At 37.4% G+C, this 19,375-nt stretch overlaps 1 protein-coding gene and 1 pseudogene across 1 annotated transcript; one reads left to right on the forward strand and one right to left on the reverse strand.

The window, feature by feature from the left end:
- Positions 1-225: 225 nt before the first annotated feature.
- Positions 226-16,101, reverse strand: LOC110199240 (interferon omega-1-like). The gene has a single exon (XM_078153059.1). It carries the CDS (start codon positions 1,100-1,102, stop codon positions 563-565), a length of 540 nt encoding a protein of 179 aa, XP_078009185.1. The 5' UTR covers positions 1,103-16,101; the 3' UTR covers positions 226-562.
- On the forward strand, positions 11,956-12,506 carry LOC144456893 (interferon omega-1-like; annotated as a pseudogene).
- Positions 16,102-19,375: the final 3,274 nt, after the last annotated feature.

Genomic DNA, 19,375 nt, shown 5'->3' on the forward strand with positions numbered 1-19,375 from the left:
GCTGAACCAAATGAAAATGTAATTGAAAAATATTAACAAAACAAATAAAAATATAATACAATGTACATGATACAAATTTGTGTTTTTCTAAGTCAATATGTGGCCTGCAGGAATTCTTTCCTATCTGATATTGATGCTACTGCTTTAGGCTTTGGTGTATGTCAGCTTTTGCATGCAAATTTATTTTTTCTTTTTGTAAGAAAAATTTTCAACTTAGGACAAAAGTTCTTTTTAAAAAACACATTTAATTAAACAAATAAACAGAAGGCTGAATATACAAATTTGAAAAGTAAAAGTTTTATACATAATAAATATTATAAATATTATGGTTAGAAAAATACAATAAATATATAAATACAGATTTCAAAATATTCAGGTTCTTCAGCTAATAAGAATAGATTCTATTTCTCTGTATTCTAACCCCTTTTCAGCATACAACTTGATAGCTTATATTATTTAAAAATATTCCATTAGTTCAGATTTTTTCATTTGGTAACAGAATAGTTACATGCTGGGTTTTGGGAAATGAGATAAAGTGTTCTGAGAGTCCATTTCTTCTTCTTTAGTTCATGAGATTTCTTGTCAGCTTGTTCATGAACAGAAAGATCTTCCTGATCTCTACTCTCACAATCTCCCAGGCACAGTGGCTATACTCTTTACCTTGCAGGTACTGCCTTATTCCTTGGAAGTAGCTCTTCAGGGCCAGCCTGGGGTTCACACTTCCCAAGGAAGGCTCCTCCCACTCCACATCCTGTCCAAGACACCTCTCCAGCTGTTCCAGCTGCTGATGCAGTCCACTGAGTAGTTGCATGAGCTGGGTCTGATTCCAAGCGGCAGGAGTGGCACTCAGGCTGAAGATGGTGAAGATCTGCTGGAGCATCTCATGAACAATGACTGTGCCGTTTTCCCTCTGGAGCATGGCTTCCTTTGGGAAGTTGAAGTTGGTCCTGTCCTTCCAACATGGCCCCAGAGAAAATGGGCTCATTTGGTGCAGAAGTGAGAAGTCTTCCAGAAGGCCCTGAGTCAGGTCACAGCCCAGGGAGCAGAGGGTGCTGGAGAAGAGCAGCACCAGGGCAACTGGCAAAAAGGTCCAGGAGGTCATGGTGATGCTGAGGATGGTTTGGGTTTGGCTGAGCTGGGAGACCAGTGAGCCTTTGTCTCAGCTTCTTGGGTTATCTGTCATCTAAGCCACACTCCCTTATATAGTGCTGATTATAATTTTCTTTACTTAAGTGGGATTTTCTTGCACTTTCTATTTTCTTTTACTCAGTTCCCACATTGGCCTGAGAAGATGTCATTAAAATCTAGCCTTGTGTCTATCTGTAGAAGTGCAACTAAGCTTATTCTTAAAGAGAATTATTCAGATTAAACTGTTTCTGATGAGGGACCCTCCCCCAACTTTGTATTACACTTCTTATGAGTGGCCAAAGCCCATTAATCTTCTCCCTCAAATGTCTCTTGAATCTGTCCTTCTCCACTGTCACCATTTACATTCAGTCCCTCATTACCTCCTGTCTTCCTTTGAGTTCCGCAGCACTCATCTTCCCAGTTATTTTTTCCAATCTCTTTTTCCTTTTCAGTATCACTTCCTGCATCATCTTCTACCCCTTGGTAGGTGTACCTCAGGGCTCTGTCCTGGACTATCTTTTATTCTACCTTTGCATTCTCTCCCTTGGAGATCTTATAGTTCTCATGGGTTCAAATTGCCTCTCTAAGTAGATGGGTTCCAAATCAGGTATTGTCCAGTACCTGCTGAATGTTACTTTCTATATAACCTAGAGGCATTTAAATTAAGATGCTACCAGTAGAACTTACTATTTGTCCCCCTCCTCTATTCTCATCTTCACCAACATACTGTTCCTTTCCTATTTCTATTTTTCATAGTCAATTGTTAATAAGCATTTATTAGGCACCTATTATGTTGTCAGACACTGTTCTAAGTGTTGGGGGATTAAATACAGGAAAGAAAGACAGTCCTTACCCTCAAGGAGCTTACAGTCTAATGGAGGAAAGACAACATGCAAAAGAAAGCTTTAAAACATGGGGGCATAGTGGAGAAGTCAAAGAAGTCCAAAATGAGTGTGTGTGGATGAGAAGTCCCTTCTTCCTTTTCCGCATGCCACTTCTTTCCCATAATCCATCATTTCCCAAGTCTAATGTGCTCCACATTCACAACATTTCTCATATGCCTCCCTTTATTCCTTTAGCATTTTATCACCTAGTTCAAAGCCTGAGGACCTCTTAGTTATACCTACATAGTAGTCTCCTAATTTCTTTCCCTAGTTCCAGTCTCCACTGTCCATTCACTTGCCATGTCACTAAATTTTTTCTTTCTAGATCTAACCATAATAACCTTCAGTACTTTCGCATTCTCTACAGGATAAAATATAAACTACTTAGCATGGCATTTCAATCCTTCTAGATTTGGATTCCTATCTATCTTTTCCATTTTTATTGTATATTATTCCCCTTTGTGAATTGGAGTTACATTCACAGAAAATGTAATTCCTCACATTGAGGAGACTTAAAGATGCCTTAGAAGTTGTATAAAAAGTATCAAGCTAGTTTAGAACTGTACTTATTTCTGAGATTGGAAAAAGTGTGACAATCCAGGAAAACCCTTTAGGAGGAATGACTTGTACTTTCTAAAACTGAATCCACTTTCCCCTGGACTCTATCTGTACTAGTGTGAGAGTGTCATAGACTTTTGAAGGGTGTTTTATAGCAATTATTCTCACTGTACCACTTTATTAAAAGCTTATCTCTTAAAACTAAATCTATTTGACTAAATGATTCTCAGATGATAATTATAGTGCAAAGCACACATATAGTGGTTCATGAACTCTCTGTCTCTCTCTCTCTATATATATAAATAGATAGATAGATAGATATACATATATATACATATATATACATATACACACAACACACACACACACACACACACATACATATTGATAGAATGACATCCTCAAAGCTCTAAGGAGTATACCTAGAACCTTGACAGAACATAATTAGCCACGATGTGGGGACTTGACTTGTCAGTATGTGGGAGAATTGGGATAATAGCTGGATGCTAGTAGAGCTGTGAATTGATCCAGCCATTTTGTAAAGCAATTTGGAACTCTACCCTCAAAGTCACGAAATTGAGCACATACCCTTTGACCCAGCAATACCACTACTAAGTCTCTAGCCTCAAAGAAATGAAAGAAACAGGAAAAGGATACACATAATCTTGGCAGCTCTTTTTGTAGCAGTAGTAAAAAAAAGAGAGAGGGAGAGAAAAAACTAAGGAGTCTCTACCTTTTGGAGAATAGCTAACTAGTGAGATATGAATATGATGAAATATCATTATGCCATGAGTAATGATGAACAATTTCAGAAGAAAATGGAAATACTTCTATAAACTTTATGATACAGAGTGAGTTGAACACAACTAGGAGAAAAATTTGTACAATGACAAGAATATCATACAGAAAAACAACTTCAAAAGACTTTAGAACATATTCCATGAAATGACAAATCATTACAATTCCAGAGGATTGAAGAAGAAGCACACTTTCCATTTCCTGCCAGAGAGGTGATAGACTTAATGGTACCTACATTCTTAGACAAGTCCAGTTTGGAAATATGTTTTATTTAGCTAACCATATTTTTAATGAGAATTTTCTTTTTCTCCTTTATGCTTCAGTAGGTGGAGGGGTGAAGAAGTGAGAGGGAGGGAAAATAAATATTTGTTAATTGGAAAAAATGATTAAATTTAGAAGAAGGAAAAAGATAGTAGCTCTAGGGAATGTTACATATACTTGCTCATATTTAAATTAAGTTCTTGTCAGTCTTTTTCTTTATATGTTAAATTATTGCTATGTTTTGCTTAATTTGTGGGATTGGCAAGAATATTATGTCTGTTGTGACTATGGTAGGCTCCAGGTTTTTTTTTTCCTTTTGTTGACAATTTCAGACCCAAGTTCTCCTCAAATCATTGATTTGGGGACCAGGATTGAGGCAGTGACCTCATAAGTCTCGTCCTGGCACAACACATGAAGCAGCATGGAATAATATAAATAGACCACTAGAGTTGAAGCCAAATAGTCCTGGGTTCAAATCCTTCCGCAGACTCTGGGCAAGTCATTTAATCTCTGTGCCTCAGTTTTCTCATTTCTAAAATGAGGAGGTTGGATTCAATGATCTAAAGACCAGTCCAACTCTAAATAAATGATTCTGTGACTATGTAAAATTGTTCTTTACACTTTATTTTGTCCAGAGGCCTGATCGCAGCAGCCTCTTTCAACAATCTTACCAATGGGGTGAATATGAAAAGACTGATTAAATGTCTTTTGTGCCCTCTGCTGGCCGCAGTGCAGTACTGCTCATATTCCTCTGTCTCTGAATTTATGACCATCTCTCTGTCTCTTTATCAAATTAGGCTTTTGGTGTGACTTTTTTTATTTCTTTTTTTTCTCCCATTTCTACATTGTTTGGCTATAATCTCTCATGTCCTGAGCCTGGAGCAGAGGCTCACCTCACATCCACCACCTTGTAACATAGTTTTATTTTTGAACCAAACAACCTCTGTTCTCTCTACTGGGTTTTCACTGCTACCACATTCCCTGGTTTTCACAAGATCCCCTACCCCCTATCCCCTGTAGCCTTTTAGGGAGAATCCATATCCCCTATTTTCCCAAAGCAACCTAATGCTGACTCTGGCTTTTTAAAAAGGAAATTTATTATAAAACACTACAAGGAAAACATGCAACAATCATAACACATTTGATTAGTACTTTATTTTTACAGAACATTTTCCATGCAATAATATTGAAAGGTAAGGGATACAAATATTAATGAACCTATTTAGTAGATGAGGAGGCTGGTGAAGTGAATTACTTAGGGTCACATAGCTGTAAAGTGTCAGAACTGGGAATCCACTATAGATCAATTCCCAGTCCTATGGTCTTCTCACTATAACACACGGACTTTAGAGCTGGCAAAGGAGCTTTAAAATTTATAAGCGGTAATGTTTTTAATACTTTGATTTTGGTCCTAATTACAAAATACAGGTATAGACCTAATGCTTTTTTTTTTCTTGCTTTTCCCTCCTGCTCAGCTTCCTTCTACTTGCTCTTTTTCTGATATTAGAAAACTTCTAGCTTCTACTATGGATTAGCTTTCTAAGCTGCTCCTGCTCAGCCTTCTGGAACCTGCTTTTCCAGCTCTCAGCTATTGATAGCATAGGTAGGGATTTTCTTCCTACAGGTCTTCATTGCCATCATTCTCAGCCTACTTCTTTATCTTCACTAGCTATGGCCAGATCATGAGCTCTAAGACAGGTTACTTGCCTGGGATTTTTTTTTGGTGGTAGGGATGGGGGAGAGCCTTGAACATAGACACCTATGGTCCAAGGTAGAGTATGGTAAGTGCATAGGGCACCCAAAGTACTATGAGAGATTCGGGAATATTGGTGTCAGGGATGGTGGTTGTGCTCATGCAGGCTTTCCGCACGGATCTGTCTAGATGTGGCTCATAGGGAGGCAGGAAGAGACATCTCTAAAGTCTTCTCCTTTCACCCCTCTACAATGGAGACTTTGTTTCCTGATAGGAGGAGAGCAGAAGATTGGGGCCAGAGGGTGTTTACTCTCTTCAGAAAGGGAGTACCAAATTAGAATTATGTCTATGTGCCCTCCTAACTATTATTAGTCTAAGGGAAATAATTTGTAGGTTCAAGCTGATCTCCTGATTGCTATCCCTCAATGGTAAGGATTGCTTCAAGCTATATATCCAAGGCTTGACTTCCTTCCCACCAAATACCAATTACATAAAGATGGCATATGGCAAATAAACTCATTTATTCAAACTGAGAGCAAACAGAAATCAGCTAAACACTTAAGACTACATGTCAGACAATATACTGAGGGAATGAAGCCTTCCAAAGGCAGTGAGAAATCTCAGCTCAACCGAAAGAGAGTCCCAGCTCTTACCCAAGGGGAAATTCCTCCAAAGTAATAAGCTGGGAATAATAAGCCAGGGATAGGGACATGATCTAGGTGGCAGCTCCTCTATATTAGTTTCTTTCCAGACTAGAGCTGTGTGTCTTCACTCTGGAAGCTGGAAGCCAGAATAGGATCTCTCTTCTCCTAAGCTCTCACCAACTGCTTCCCTAATAAAGTGGTGGAGCACTAAGTAATCAATCTCTACCCACAAGGAGAGACTTATGCAAATGGACTTTGAGCCACAAATTACATAGAGATTGCTTCTCCTTTTGGTTACTGGGGAAGGCTTCATTGAAAGAGGTCAAGATTTGTACCTTATATACATTACCTTATTTCATCCTCAAAACAGTCCTAAAGAAATAATTTTCTCCATTTTAAGATAAGGAAACTGAGGCTCAGAGAGGTTACATGATTAGAAAACATGAACTTTATTTTTGAGTGTTGACTACAAGGGCACATTATTTCCCCCTCCCATAGGCAATAGATCGCTTGGACTAATATGTGAACTTTATTAGAGAATGTATCCAAAAGAGAGATACAAGTTACTTCCAAAAGGGAAGAAAGCTCACAAATCTTGGTTGCAGAAGTGAATAATGGAATGGAGGGAGTTGGTTCCATTACAGTCCCAAAGGCACAGAAATGATATTTTATGATGCATTTATCTTGCCTTGCAGGGTTTGCCATGACTCTAAGCAAATAGAATACCATTTAAAAAAAAAAAAGTAAAGCTAATAGCCTAATATCTCTCAGAGAGAATTTAGAAAAGAAATTCTATGTAGAACTAGACAAGATCTTTCAAACTAAATGAACACAGATGATCCACTTCAATGCAGAAATGAAGAAGAGCAAAATCTATATTAGGAAATGTAGTCAAGGCTTAAGAAATTACAGAAGCTAAAGTTTATAGACTATTTAGCTCAGAAGCCTCATGTGTGCACATCATGAATGCTTTTGATTCAATTCAACAACATAATTAAAGGAGCGGTTATTTTCAATGTGATGTGCTGGGGATAAAAAGACCCATGCAGCATTTGCCTTGCTTATCCAGTAGTTTACAACCTAATTAGAAGACGTCATTTTAACACGAGGGCAAAATTTAAGTTGAATGGAGAAATCCAGATAACTTGATATAAGAAACTTGAGGAGGTAAAGGAAGGATTCATGAGAAGATACATCTGAGCTGGACCTCAAAGGAAGGAAGCAATTACAAGTGAAGATGAAAGAGGGAGAGAATAAGGAAGATATTCACTGAAGATATAGGGTACGGCATAAGTAAAGATGTGGGGATAAGATGGAGTAGAAGAAAAATTAAGGATAGAGTCCCATTTTGGCAAGAACATAAAGTATATGGGAAAGAACTATAAGGTAAGGCTGAATGCATAGGCTGAATATGGACTACAGAGAGCCTTGCTGGTGCCATGAATTTATACTTTGTTTGGTAAATAATAATCCACATTTAGGAAGTTCTTTAAAGTTCACAAACAAACTTCTTGATAACATTTGTAATCTTTAGAGCACTATATAAATATATTATTATTATTGCATTATCATTTACTTTGTGAGGTTGAAAGTATAAATATTATTTAGGTCCATTTTAATAGAGGAAGAAACAGAGGTTATGAGAGTTTAAGTAATTTGTTTTCATTATAACTAATAATTGTCTGAAGTGGGATTTGGACTCAGACCTTCTACGTCCAAATCTGCCATTCTATACGATATCCCACAGTGACTCTCACATAATAGCTTAGAGTAAACAGTTGTATGCTGGTAAATGCTAACAACCAGCTCTGCAAAAAACACATAACATACTTTTAAATTTAATCTGCATTCGCCACATATTTTCCATACTTTTCTTAAATCTAGGCAATCAACAAAGCAATAAAACAAGCCCTGATCTGTAGTGTTTGCCTATTTCTAAAGAGTATGTACCCATATTGAAAATTTATGAAAATTAGCTGGTGAGAGCAGACTCCAGAATATCCCAGTTTGTGAAGCCCTTTATAAATATTGTTTAATAGAATCCTCAACTCTGTGACAAGGCAAGACAGGCCACACAGTTAACAAGTTCAAGAGGTGGGATTTAAACCCAAATTTCTCTTATCTCTTTTCTCTCTTCTAAGTCATTTCCCCATGGTTGGCAATGGGGAACCACTGGGAATGTTTCAGTGAGAGTGTCATGATTATAGCAACATAAGATTACTCAATCAGTTTTCTGGAGGAGGAGCTGAACAGAGGATAACCTGGAGTTAGGAAGAACTGTTAGGAGACAATTAAAATAGCCTTAGCAAGAAGATATCAGGACCTGAATAGGATGGTTGTTGTAGAAGTTGAGACAAACTAAATGCAAGGCACATTGCTGAGGCTGACACAACAGAGCTAGGTAATGTACTGCCTTTACAGGGTGAAGGAGAAAGGAATCCTAAGTGACTCCACAGTGAACCAAGGATGACACTGTTAACATTAACAAAAATAGAGCAATTTCTGTCCCTTCTTGAAGTTTGCAAGTGAAGAAAGGTAATAGATTTAAAAGGATATGGAATATCTGTTTGGAGTTTTTAAAGCATCAGAATTTTATTTTCTCTACATCAAAAATTCCTCGAGGGCAAAAGGGATATGAGAAAGCAAAAGGAAACTGAACTCATGTCAAATATATTGAAAATAGAAGTAGAGAAAGTAGTTTCCCCTCTAGTCAAGTGAAGTAAATTTAGCTGAGGTAAACCAGTGCAGTGAACTCAGCAACTCAGGGTACCCAAAGAAACCAAAACTACAGGGCCATGACGTAAGCTCTGGCAAGCAAAAGAGCCGTATCTGAGGGCTAGATCAGATAGCTGAGGGGGATTCTGTGAAGTCTGAAGGGTACAGATAATTCATACACAGATGCACAATCACTAACTAAGGAAATGCTAAGATAGGCTATTTGGGTGGGCACCCCACCACACCCATAGAACCCTGAGTGTCTTATGTTTTATTAAGGGTCAAAGGGGAATCCATGGGACAGAGATTCCCTGCCTTACTCTACCTCATAATGAGAGTAAGAACTGAGCTCAAAATTGGATCCCTGGAAATGGAATCTCATTAATCTGACTTCATAGGAAACCTGTTTCTTATTTGGGGACCAGACATGAATCACAGAGTATGGGAATGTTGGAGTAAGGAGAGACTTTAGAAATAATTTCTGTTGAATCTTTGAATCCTTAAACTTAGACATATTGTGATGTGTTGGTAGATTCAACTCAACAAACTTATGTAGATGTCTTTGTCTTTTTGCAATTCAGTTAAATTATCTTTATGAATTTTGAGGCTCTACTGTATAGTGCATATGTTTTAATTATTTTAATTATGTTTCCATTAAATATAGTGCCTTTGTTTTTCTCTAATGATAATGATAATTTTTTGCTTTGCCTGAAAGCACTTATCTTCTAGATGATTGTGGCCTTTCCCATTAACTGTACAATCTCTTCTATGAGTCCACACATGTCAGCACACACAGGCATATGCTCAGACCATCCCGAAAGCCAGCTGTCCCCAGGAGCTCACATATCATTTCTCATTGACCAAGATGTTGTGTAGGGACATGTAGCATTCCATCAGAGAAGGGGTCTCCCATTCCACCAACTATTCTCAGAATAAACCTATCAAAAGGTCACTATTGCAAACAGACTTTCCTTCCCTGTGGGAATGCTATTAGGTGCTAGATGAGGCTGAGCTTCAATATGATCCAAGGCATAAGCACCCAGTTTAAATTGTACATACTAGGCAAGTGTGTACAGGGTGGTGGTGAAGGGCTGAAGGGTGAGCACTTTAAGGATTAGCAATCTCTGAAGTTCATTCATAAGGATTTTACCTTGTCAGGTTACTTTCCTGTTTTGTCTTATGAATTCAGCTGTAATTGTTCTATATCTAGTGCCTAATTCCTCTTGGAGGAGTTTTTTGGGTCTGGAGAAAGTATCTAGTCCACACTGCTAATTGACCCTTTAACCCTAATTTAGTATTTTATGTTCTAATATTTGGAGACAATACATCTAGGGAAAGTGGTGGCCAGGGAGGGGTATTTTGTTATGAAAAGTTACAAGTGTGTGATGTATTATTGATGAAGTAGTGAACTGATCCAACCATTCTGGAGAACAATTTGGAACTATGACCAAAGGGTTATAAAACTGTATTCCCTTTAATCCAGCAATACTACTGCTAGGTCTATATCCCAAAGAGATCATAAAAAGGGAGAAAGACTGACTTGTATAGAAATATTTATAGCAGTTCTCTTTGGGGTGGCAAATAATTGGAAACTGAGGAGATGCCCATTAATTGGGATTGTCTCAACAAGCTGTGGCATGTGATTGTGATGGAATACTATTGTGCAATAAAAAATAATGAGCTGGGACAGCTAGGTGGCGCAATGGATAGAGCACCAGCCCTGGTGTCAGGAGGACCTGAGTTCAAATTTGACCTCAGACCAAACACTTGATGCTTACTAGCTGTGTGACCCTGGGCAAGTCACTTAACCCCAATTGACTATAAAAAAACCAAAAAAAATGATGAGCATAATGATTTCAGAAAAATCTGGAAAGACTTACATGAACTGATGCAAAGTGAAGTGAGAAGAATCAGGAGAACATTGTACATAGTAACATCAATATTGTACAATAAAGAATTGTGATGGGCAGCTAGGTAGCACTGGCCCTGAAGTCAGGAGTACCTGAGTTCAAATTTAGCCTCAGACTAAACGCTTGATACTTACTAGCTGTGTGACCCCGGGCAAGTCACTTAACCCCAATTGCCTTAAAAAAAAAAAGAATTCTGGATGACTTAGCTATTTTCAGGAATACAATGGTCCAAGACAACCCCAAAGGACTTGTGATGTTATCTGCCTGCAGAGAAAGAACTGATATTGCCTGAATACATACTGGGGTTTTTTTTTACTTTCTTTAGTTCTTTTTTTGTTTTCTTGCACAAAATGACTGATGTGAAAATGTTTCACATGATCACACATGTATAACCTATAACAGATTGGTTACTATCTCAGAGAAGGGGAGAAAAAGAGGAAGAGAGGGAGGGTTATAATTAGGAACTTAAAACTTAAAAAAACCAAATGTTAAAAATTGTTTTAACATGTAATTAAGGAAAAAAGAAGATATCATTTTTTTAAAAATTACAAGTGTGTTCAGGGAAGCCATGGGAGAATAGATTAGCATACCCCTTCCAAGAACAAGGACAGAGTTAACCAGGTTATGCTCTCAAATTTGGAAAAAGTGAGGTGAGGAAAGGCAGGCCAGAGAGGTTATACACAAGGCTAATGAGAAGATAGCAGGGCTGAGAAATCAAGTATGAATGCAGGAAGACTTAGATGTAGTGGATGATGTGAGAAAATCATTAATCAGGAAGGCTAGGTTACAGGGTGGGAATTAATTGGGATGAAAGAGTTAAATTGAGTAGAATATTATTTCTGGTCTGAGTTGCTAGAGAACTATTAAGTAGGAGGCCACAGAGTAAAGTGAAGAAAGGAATGTCATTGAAATCAAAAGAAGTAAAGAGTTAATGAAGGTCTAAATGCAGATGGTGGCAATGGAGGTAGTAGGGAGAGGACATGGGTAAGAAATATTTCAGGGATACGTTTAATAGCATTTAGCAAATGACTATATGTGCCCAACAACAGAATGACACAAAAAAAGAAGCAAAATAGGATGTCTCATCTCAAAAAGCTTAATCTGTAAGCCCTCTTTAAGGGTAAATTTGGTTGAAATTCTACAATGTTTCAAAGATGGGGTTGCAATGACATCTTCTAAGATCAATATGGAAAGTAAATAAAAGAAAGTGAAAAAAGTGAAGGGAAATCCCATTATAAGTAATGAAAATTACAATTAACACTATATAAGGGAGTGTGGCTTTGAGGCCAAATAACCCAAGAAGCTGAGACAAAGGCTCACTGGTCTCCCAGCTCAGCCAAACCCAAATCATCCTCCGTGTCACCATGACCTCCGGGACCTTTTTGCCAGTTGCCCTGATGCTGCTCTGCTCCAGCACCCTCTGCTCCCTGGGCTGTGACCTGACTCAGGGACTTCTGGAAGACTTCTCACTTCTGCACCAAATGAGCCCATTTTCTCTGGGGCCATGTTGGAAGGACAGGACGAACTTCAACTTCCCAAAGGAAGCCATGAAAGGCAGCCAGCTCCAGAGGGAAATTGCCACAGTAATTTTCATGAGATGCTCCAGCAGATCTTCACCATCTTCAGCCTGAATGCCACTCCTGAAACTTGGAATCAGACCCACCTCAAGCACCTGCTCAGTGGACTGCATCAGCAGCTGGAACAGCTGGAGAGGTGTCTTGGGCAGGATGTGGAGTGGGAAGAGCCTTCCTTAGGAAGTGAGAACCCCAGGCTGGCCCTGAAGAGCTACTTCCAAGGAATAAGGCAGTACCTGCAAGGTAAAGAGTACAGCCACTGTGCCTGGGAGATCATGAGAGTAGAGATCAGGAAGATGTTTCTGTTCATGAACCAACTCACAAGAAATCTCAGGAACTGAGGAAGGAAAAACAGACTTTCAGTTCTTCAAATAATTGGATGTTTCCTCAAATTAAACAGTCAATCATTAGCAAGAATTCTTTCTATATCAATTGAAAATCATCTGTATTCCCTGAATGATTTTAAAACAATGTAAGTTGCCATTCCTCTAATGGAAGAGGCTTTGAATACAGAGAATCATCATCTATGTTTAATAATTGAACATTTTAAACTTTCCATCCTTCTATTTATCTATTTATTCGTGCTTATTTTTTTATTTATATTCATTCTTATGCTAATATTTATATTTATTGTTCATAGATGGGACATTTTTATACTATTTATATTGAGCATATTGTTAATCGTTATATTTCCAATATAAAATGCATTATTTTAAATAGCTGTTTTACTAATAAAATTATTTTTTGAATGAACCTCATGTGAAAAGGCTGATTTAATAATCTTTTAGATTTCAAAGAAGACTGATTGCAAGAACGCAATTCAACAACCATCTACCAAAACACTTAAGTTCGAGGCACTGTGCGACTCAATGGATATATATACACCAGCAAGATTACATGGTCACTGTGCCCTCAGATGACTTACAGTCTAAAGGAGAGATACCACCAGTGTCCAAATACATGTGTCCAAAGGCAAGATATAACAGAGACAAAGCTGTGGAGCTATGAAATGATATGACAGTTCTGGAAAGGAAATTATAATTAGAGAAATAAAGTGACTAAAATTTCCATACCCTTTTGCTGAGAAATTCCATTATTAAGTTTTTACCCTAAGGAAGTCATTGATAAAAAGAAAGTCTCCAGTTAAGCTAAAATATTTATAGGGTTACTTTTTGTGGTAGCAAATAGGAAAAGAAGTAGATGGTCACTGACTGAGGAATGGCTAAACCAGGGCATTGGCTATATTGCAGTGAGTGACATTCCCAAGTACTGCCTGAGCTCTATTAAAAATGTAATTGAGAAATATTTAACAAATTTTTGGTTTTGTTTTTTTTTAACAAAATTTTTAAAAATACAATAGAACATGGATAATGTTAATATGTGATTTTCTATATCAATATGTGGCCTGCAGAGATCTTTAAGTACAGAGTTAGATGGCACAATGGATAAACTTGGAAGACCTTAAAATCTGGACACAGGCACTTACTAGGTAGGGGACCATGGGCAAGTCCTTTCAGTTCTTTGTTCCTCACCAGCAAAATTGAGAAAATAATGGCACCTACCCGACAGGGCTATTGTTGTGAGAATCAAATTAGATGAAATATGTAAAATGTTATATAAATGGCAGCTATCATTACTAGTATTAATTGTTATCATTATTATTAGATGACTCCCACATTGAATTTCCCATAGTGCAGTATTTAAAGGGTCAAATACACAAATATTAAAATAAATGAAAAAAGTGTAGATGAATAGTGAATACAAAAGTAGCTTAGGTATTTATAATCATGAATGAAAAGAATAAAGATTGCAGGCAATGGTTGTGATGTAGTGTTAAGAGAGGAGATAATCCCACATTTCACATGATTCATGCAAACACCCCTTTTAGGTCCTCACAGGTAGAGGAATTGCCATTTTTCCATTTGATTGACTTTCAGCTGTGCCATTTTCTGTTCAGGGACAATTCTTTTAACTCAGCCCTATGTTCTCATTCATGAATTAGGGAGAGAGAGCTGTCAAACATTAATTAAGGGATGAAGCATCATATCTTTTCACTGTGATCCACTGATGGAAACTTGCCCCATGTCTATTCTCACTCTTTTCTGGCCTTTTTAGGTAGGGTTTTGGTAAGAGGAGAAAAGGATCAGAGGAAGGAAAAAGAATAATGTTTACTGCTCTTTAACATTAAGAGATTCTCTTTTCTCATTTGAGCTTAGAGACCTTGGTGTAATGGAATCACTGGATTGGGTACCAAGAGACCTGATCCTAGTGTTGGCTTTATCACTGATTAGATGGCTCAAGGAAACTTACCTGGCCCCTCTTTGCTTCAGTTTCCTCATCTTCAGGCTGAGGAGACTAGATCTGGCAAATTTCAAAGTCTCTTCCATCTAGAAAGGTTTTGGTGTCTGAATTTGACAGACGTATTTTATGAGGATGTTTGCTTCACTGCAATCATTACATATATCCACATATCTTTTCTCTGGAGCCCACATTTTCACCTGGAGCTTTCCTCTGCAAGTAGGGAGAAGTCACAGTTTTTCTCATAGTTTCTTCAATGCCTATCAAAGACAATAATGGAAGGTAACACTTTGATTTACTTTCAAGTGATTACATTTTTTTGTAATCAGCACCTGGGCTTTTCACTTGCTCATAATGGGACAAAGTTGGACTTCTGTCCTTGCAGCCATTTCTGTCTCTTCTTGTGGTTGTTCACATAATGAAAATATGATAACTATTGATAACTTCAAAGTGATCAATTCTTTTACTGAAAATCTTTTCTTCTATAACCAATAACCTGCAAGAGTTATGTGTGTTTATCATAAAAAAAAAGCATCCATTTTCCAAGTAATTTCCTCATTCTCTCAAGTGATAAATCTATAATTAGGCCAATCCTGTCCAGTAACAAATATGGTCAATGTTGAGTTGATATTAATTACACAATATATGATACATGCTACATGATTGCTCTGCCTAGTACTCTGTTTCTGTCTCTCTTTCTATTTGTTGCTGTTGTTCCAACTCTTCATGTCCAACTCTTTGCGACCCTATGTGGAGTTTTCTTGGCAAAGATACTGGAGTGGTTTGACATTTCCTTCTCTAGCTCACTTTAGAGAGGAGAAAACTGAGTCAAACAGGATTGTTCAGAGTCACACAGCTAGAAAGTGTTTGAGGTCAGACCCGAATTGAGGAAGATGAGTCTTCCTGACTCCAGGCATCACCTAACTGCTATCTCTCTCTCTCTCTCACTCTTTCACCCTGTCCATCCTTAGAAGTCTTTTGCTTCTGACTACTGTCTCCCCCTCCTATCAGCTCTCCTTTCTATCAGCCCTCCTCCTCCTTCTCTTATCCCCTTTTCCTCCTATTTTCCTATAGGGTAATATCAATTGCTATACCTAGCTTAGTGCATAGGGTGTTCCCTCTTTGAGCCAGTTCCAATGAGAATAAGTTCAAGTGCTTCCCTGCCCCAATTACTCCAAGATGCTCCTCCACTATAAAAGCTGTTTTGCACCTCTTTTATGTGAGATAATTTACCTCATTCTACATTTCCCTTTACCCTTCTCTCAGTGCATTTTTCTTTCTCACCCCTTAATTTTTAATTTTTTTAGACAGTATCCCATCATATTCAACTCACACCCATGTCTTCTGTCTAATGCATAGATAATGAGAAAGTTTTTAGGAGCTACACTTATCTTCTTCTCGTATAGGAATGTAAACAGTTTAACTTTGTTAAATCCCTTATGACTTCTCTTTCCTTTTTACCTTTTTATGCTTCCTTTAAGACTTGTATTTGAAAGTTAACTTTTTTATTCAGCTCTGGTCTTTTCATCAGCAACACTTCAAAGTCCTCTCTTTCATTAAATGTCCAACTTTCCCTTGAAGCATTATGTTCACTTTTGCTTGGTAGGTGAATCTTGGTTGTAATCCTAGCTACTTTGCCCTCTGGAATATTGTGCTCCAAGCACTCTAATCTTTAATGTAGAAACTGTAAAGCTTGTGTCCCTGACTGTGACTCCATGATATTTGAATTGTTTCTTTCTGGCTGCTTGCAATATTTGCTCTTTGACCACATGTGGTTTTGAGTGTTTTTTAAATAATTAAGCTATTTATTTTCTTCATGGTGAACTATTCTTATATATTAGCTTTAAATCCAGTTTGCTCACTTTTTTTTTTCACAAATTGCTATATTCTATTTGTCAGGATTTTATTTTTAAACATTTAATTAAATATTCTTAGTGATATCAGTCTATATTTTGTCTTTTATTTATTATTACTTATTTCAGTCTATAGTTCTCATCTTTCATTTATCATTACTCATTATAAACATTAAAACTGTATTTTGTCTCCAAAGAGGATTTCAAAGAGTCTTTCTCAATTTTTGAGGATAATTAGAGTAGCACAGGTATTAATTGCTCTTTAAGAGACTGATAAAATTCTCCTATAATTTGGTAAAGAATAGTGTGGGGTTTTTTTTAGTTGTTCATTTATATATATTTGAAGTCATTTTATTCAGACTTAATTATTTAAGATTCCCATTTGCTACTTAAAAAAAACTTGGGGTATCACATTTTTGTACATGATCCCATATTTCTTTTGAATTCTAAGCTTTGTTGGCATATAATTTGGTACAGTAAGATCTGAAAATCATTTTGTATGTTTTTTTTATTTTTATGATTTTATGGTCTCTTATCGGTTCATTTCCCCACACTTGTCTTTTTAAATAAGTTGGTTAAAGGTATATAGTTTTGATGAGTTTTTTTCCAATAAACCAGCATTTGGTTCTATTTATCAATTCTATAGACTTTTAAGATATAATTGATCTATTTCTTCTTAGATTTCCTTTGCTGAGCTGTTTGGTTTTCTTTGTTGTCTTTTCTTTTAAAAAAAATACTATTTGTACAGTTCATTGATGCTCATAATATTTTATAAGTATTTTTGGAATATAATTTTTCCTCTGAGCACTCCTTTACAGGAAATAAAGAAATGCTGAGGTGTTATCTCATCATTTTCACTGTCTTTCATAAGTTGGTTAACTGTTTTGTTAATTTGTTCTTTGACATACTTGTTTAGAATTAGGTAATTAAGTTTCCATATGGGTCTATAGCTTTTTTGTGCTCCCTTAATTCATTTCCACTTCTGTTGAATAAAACTATTGAGTTTCTTTTATGTACACTTTTTAAAAACAATTTTTGGGTAGGCAAATGGGTTAAGTTCCTTGGGCAGAGTCACACAGCTAGTAAGTGTCAAATATCTGAGACAGGATTTTGAACTCAGGTCTTCCTGACTCCAGGGCCAGTGCTCTATGCACTGCACCACCTAGCTGCCCAACTGCATACTCTTTAAGAGTATATGTGGTTTCAGTTCCACAAATACATGTTGCATATGTATTCCTAAAATGTTTGAGTTTGTTTTATTATAAAAAGAATTCGTTTGGACATTCTATTTAAGGACACATGGTTAGTTTCCCAAATATAAGTCGATATGTTTTCTTAAAATGTCTGAGTTTCATTTAGAGTACAGAGTTTCCTTGTGCATCCTCTTTAAGAGTAAACACTGTTTCAGTCCACAAATATAAGTTGAATGTGTTTTGTTAAAACTTTGAGTTTGATTTATGAGTTCAAAGAGTTTCTTTTGTGCGTCCTCTTTAAGAGTAGACACAGTTTCAGGTCCACAAATATAAGGGGAGTATGTGTTCAAGTTTTGTTTATGATTGCAAAAAGTTTCCTTTTTGCATACTTTTTAAGAGTAGACATGATTTCAGTTCCACAAGTATGTCCGGTATATGTTTCTAGAAGGTTTGACTTTCAGTTATGAATACAAAGAGTTTCTTTTCTGCATCCTTTTTAAGAGCAGACATGGTTTCAGTTGCACAAATATACATTGAATATGTTTTGTTGCAACTTTTGAATTTGATCTATGATTACAAAAAGTTTCTTTTGTTCCTTCTCTTTAAGAGTAGACATAGATTCAGTTCCACAAATATACATTGAATATGTTTTGTTAGAACAATTGAGTTTGATTTATGATTAGAAAGAGTTTCTTTTCTGCATCCTTTTTAAGAGCAGACATGGTTTCAGTTGCACAAATATACATTGAATATGTTTTGTTGCAACTTTTGAATTTGATCTATGATTACAAAAAGTTTCTTTTGTTCCTTCTCTTTAAGAGTAGACATAGATTCAGTTCCACAAATATACATTGAATATGTTTTGTTAGAACAATTGAGTTTGATTTATGATTAGAAAGAGTTTCTTTTGTCCTTCCTTTTTAAGAGTAGACTTTGTTGGTTGCACAAATATAAGGGTGCTGGTGGAGCCAAGATGGCGGAGTGAAAGCAGTGACTTGCTTGAGCTCTCCCCCAAACCCCTCCAAATACTCATAAAAAATGGCTCTAAACAAATTCTGAAGCAGCAGAACCCACAAAAAGACAGAGTGAAGTAAATTTCCAGCCCAAGACAACCTGGATGATTGATCAGAAAGGTGTATCGTGCCGGGCTGGGAGTGCACCGCAGCGCAGCGTGGGCATGCAGGCCACAGCAAACCTGGAGCAGGCCTCAGTGGACTGAATTGCGGGCAGCTGTGGAGGTTTCCAGACTCCTCAATCCACAAATGCCAAAGACAACTTAGAAGGTCAGTGGGAAAAGTCTGGTTCTGTGGTGCTCAGAGAGGAAGGCAGGGTCTCAGCTCCATTCCCCAAGAGCATGGCCCGAGGGGGGGCAGCTGCTTCCCGAGCTTCTGACCCACAGACTGAGGGGGAATCCACTGGCTGATCAGAGAAGGATTGCAGGGATCTCTTTGCCAGTGCCCAAGGCAGGAATCTCTTGCTTTGCCCGTGTTTGGATCTGGGTCACAGTTCTGGGCAGCAGTGCTGGGGTGAGGAGGAGCACTGGCATGGTGGAGCCTGTAGTGGCTGTGGAGAGGAACCCCTCCTCACAGTTACAGGACAGAAAGGAATACTTGTGGTCACAGGCCAGGAAAGGAGTAAACACCTCACCCTTATCATACCACCTTGGAAGAACTGAAATTTACAGGTCCCTACAAGTATCTCTGAAAACAGCTACAGAAACCCCTGAAGCTTGGGACAGTACACTCTTCACATTGGAAGCAGACTCTTACCTTAACAAAGAGTTTAAAACTCAAGTAATTGGCTGGGATCATGAGCAAGCACCACAAAAAGAGTCAGACTTTATTATCTTACTTTGGTGAAAAAGAA

Source organism: Phascolarctos cinereus, unplaced genomic scaffold, assembly GCF_003287225.1.
Source record: "Phascolarctos cinereus isolate Bilbo 61053 unplaced genomic scaffold, phaCin_HiC Scaffold_4;HRSCAF=312, whole genome shotgun sequence".
Lineage (NCBI taxonomy): Eukaryota > Metazoa > Chordata > Mammalia > Diprotodontia > Phascolarctidae > Phascolarctos > Phascolarctos cinereus.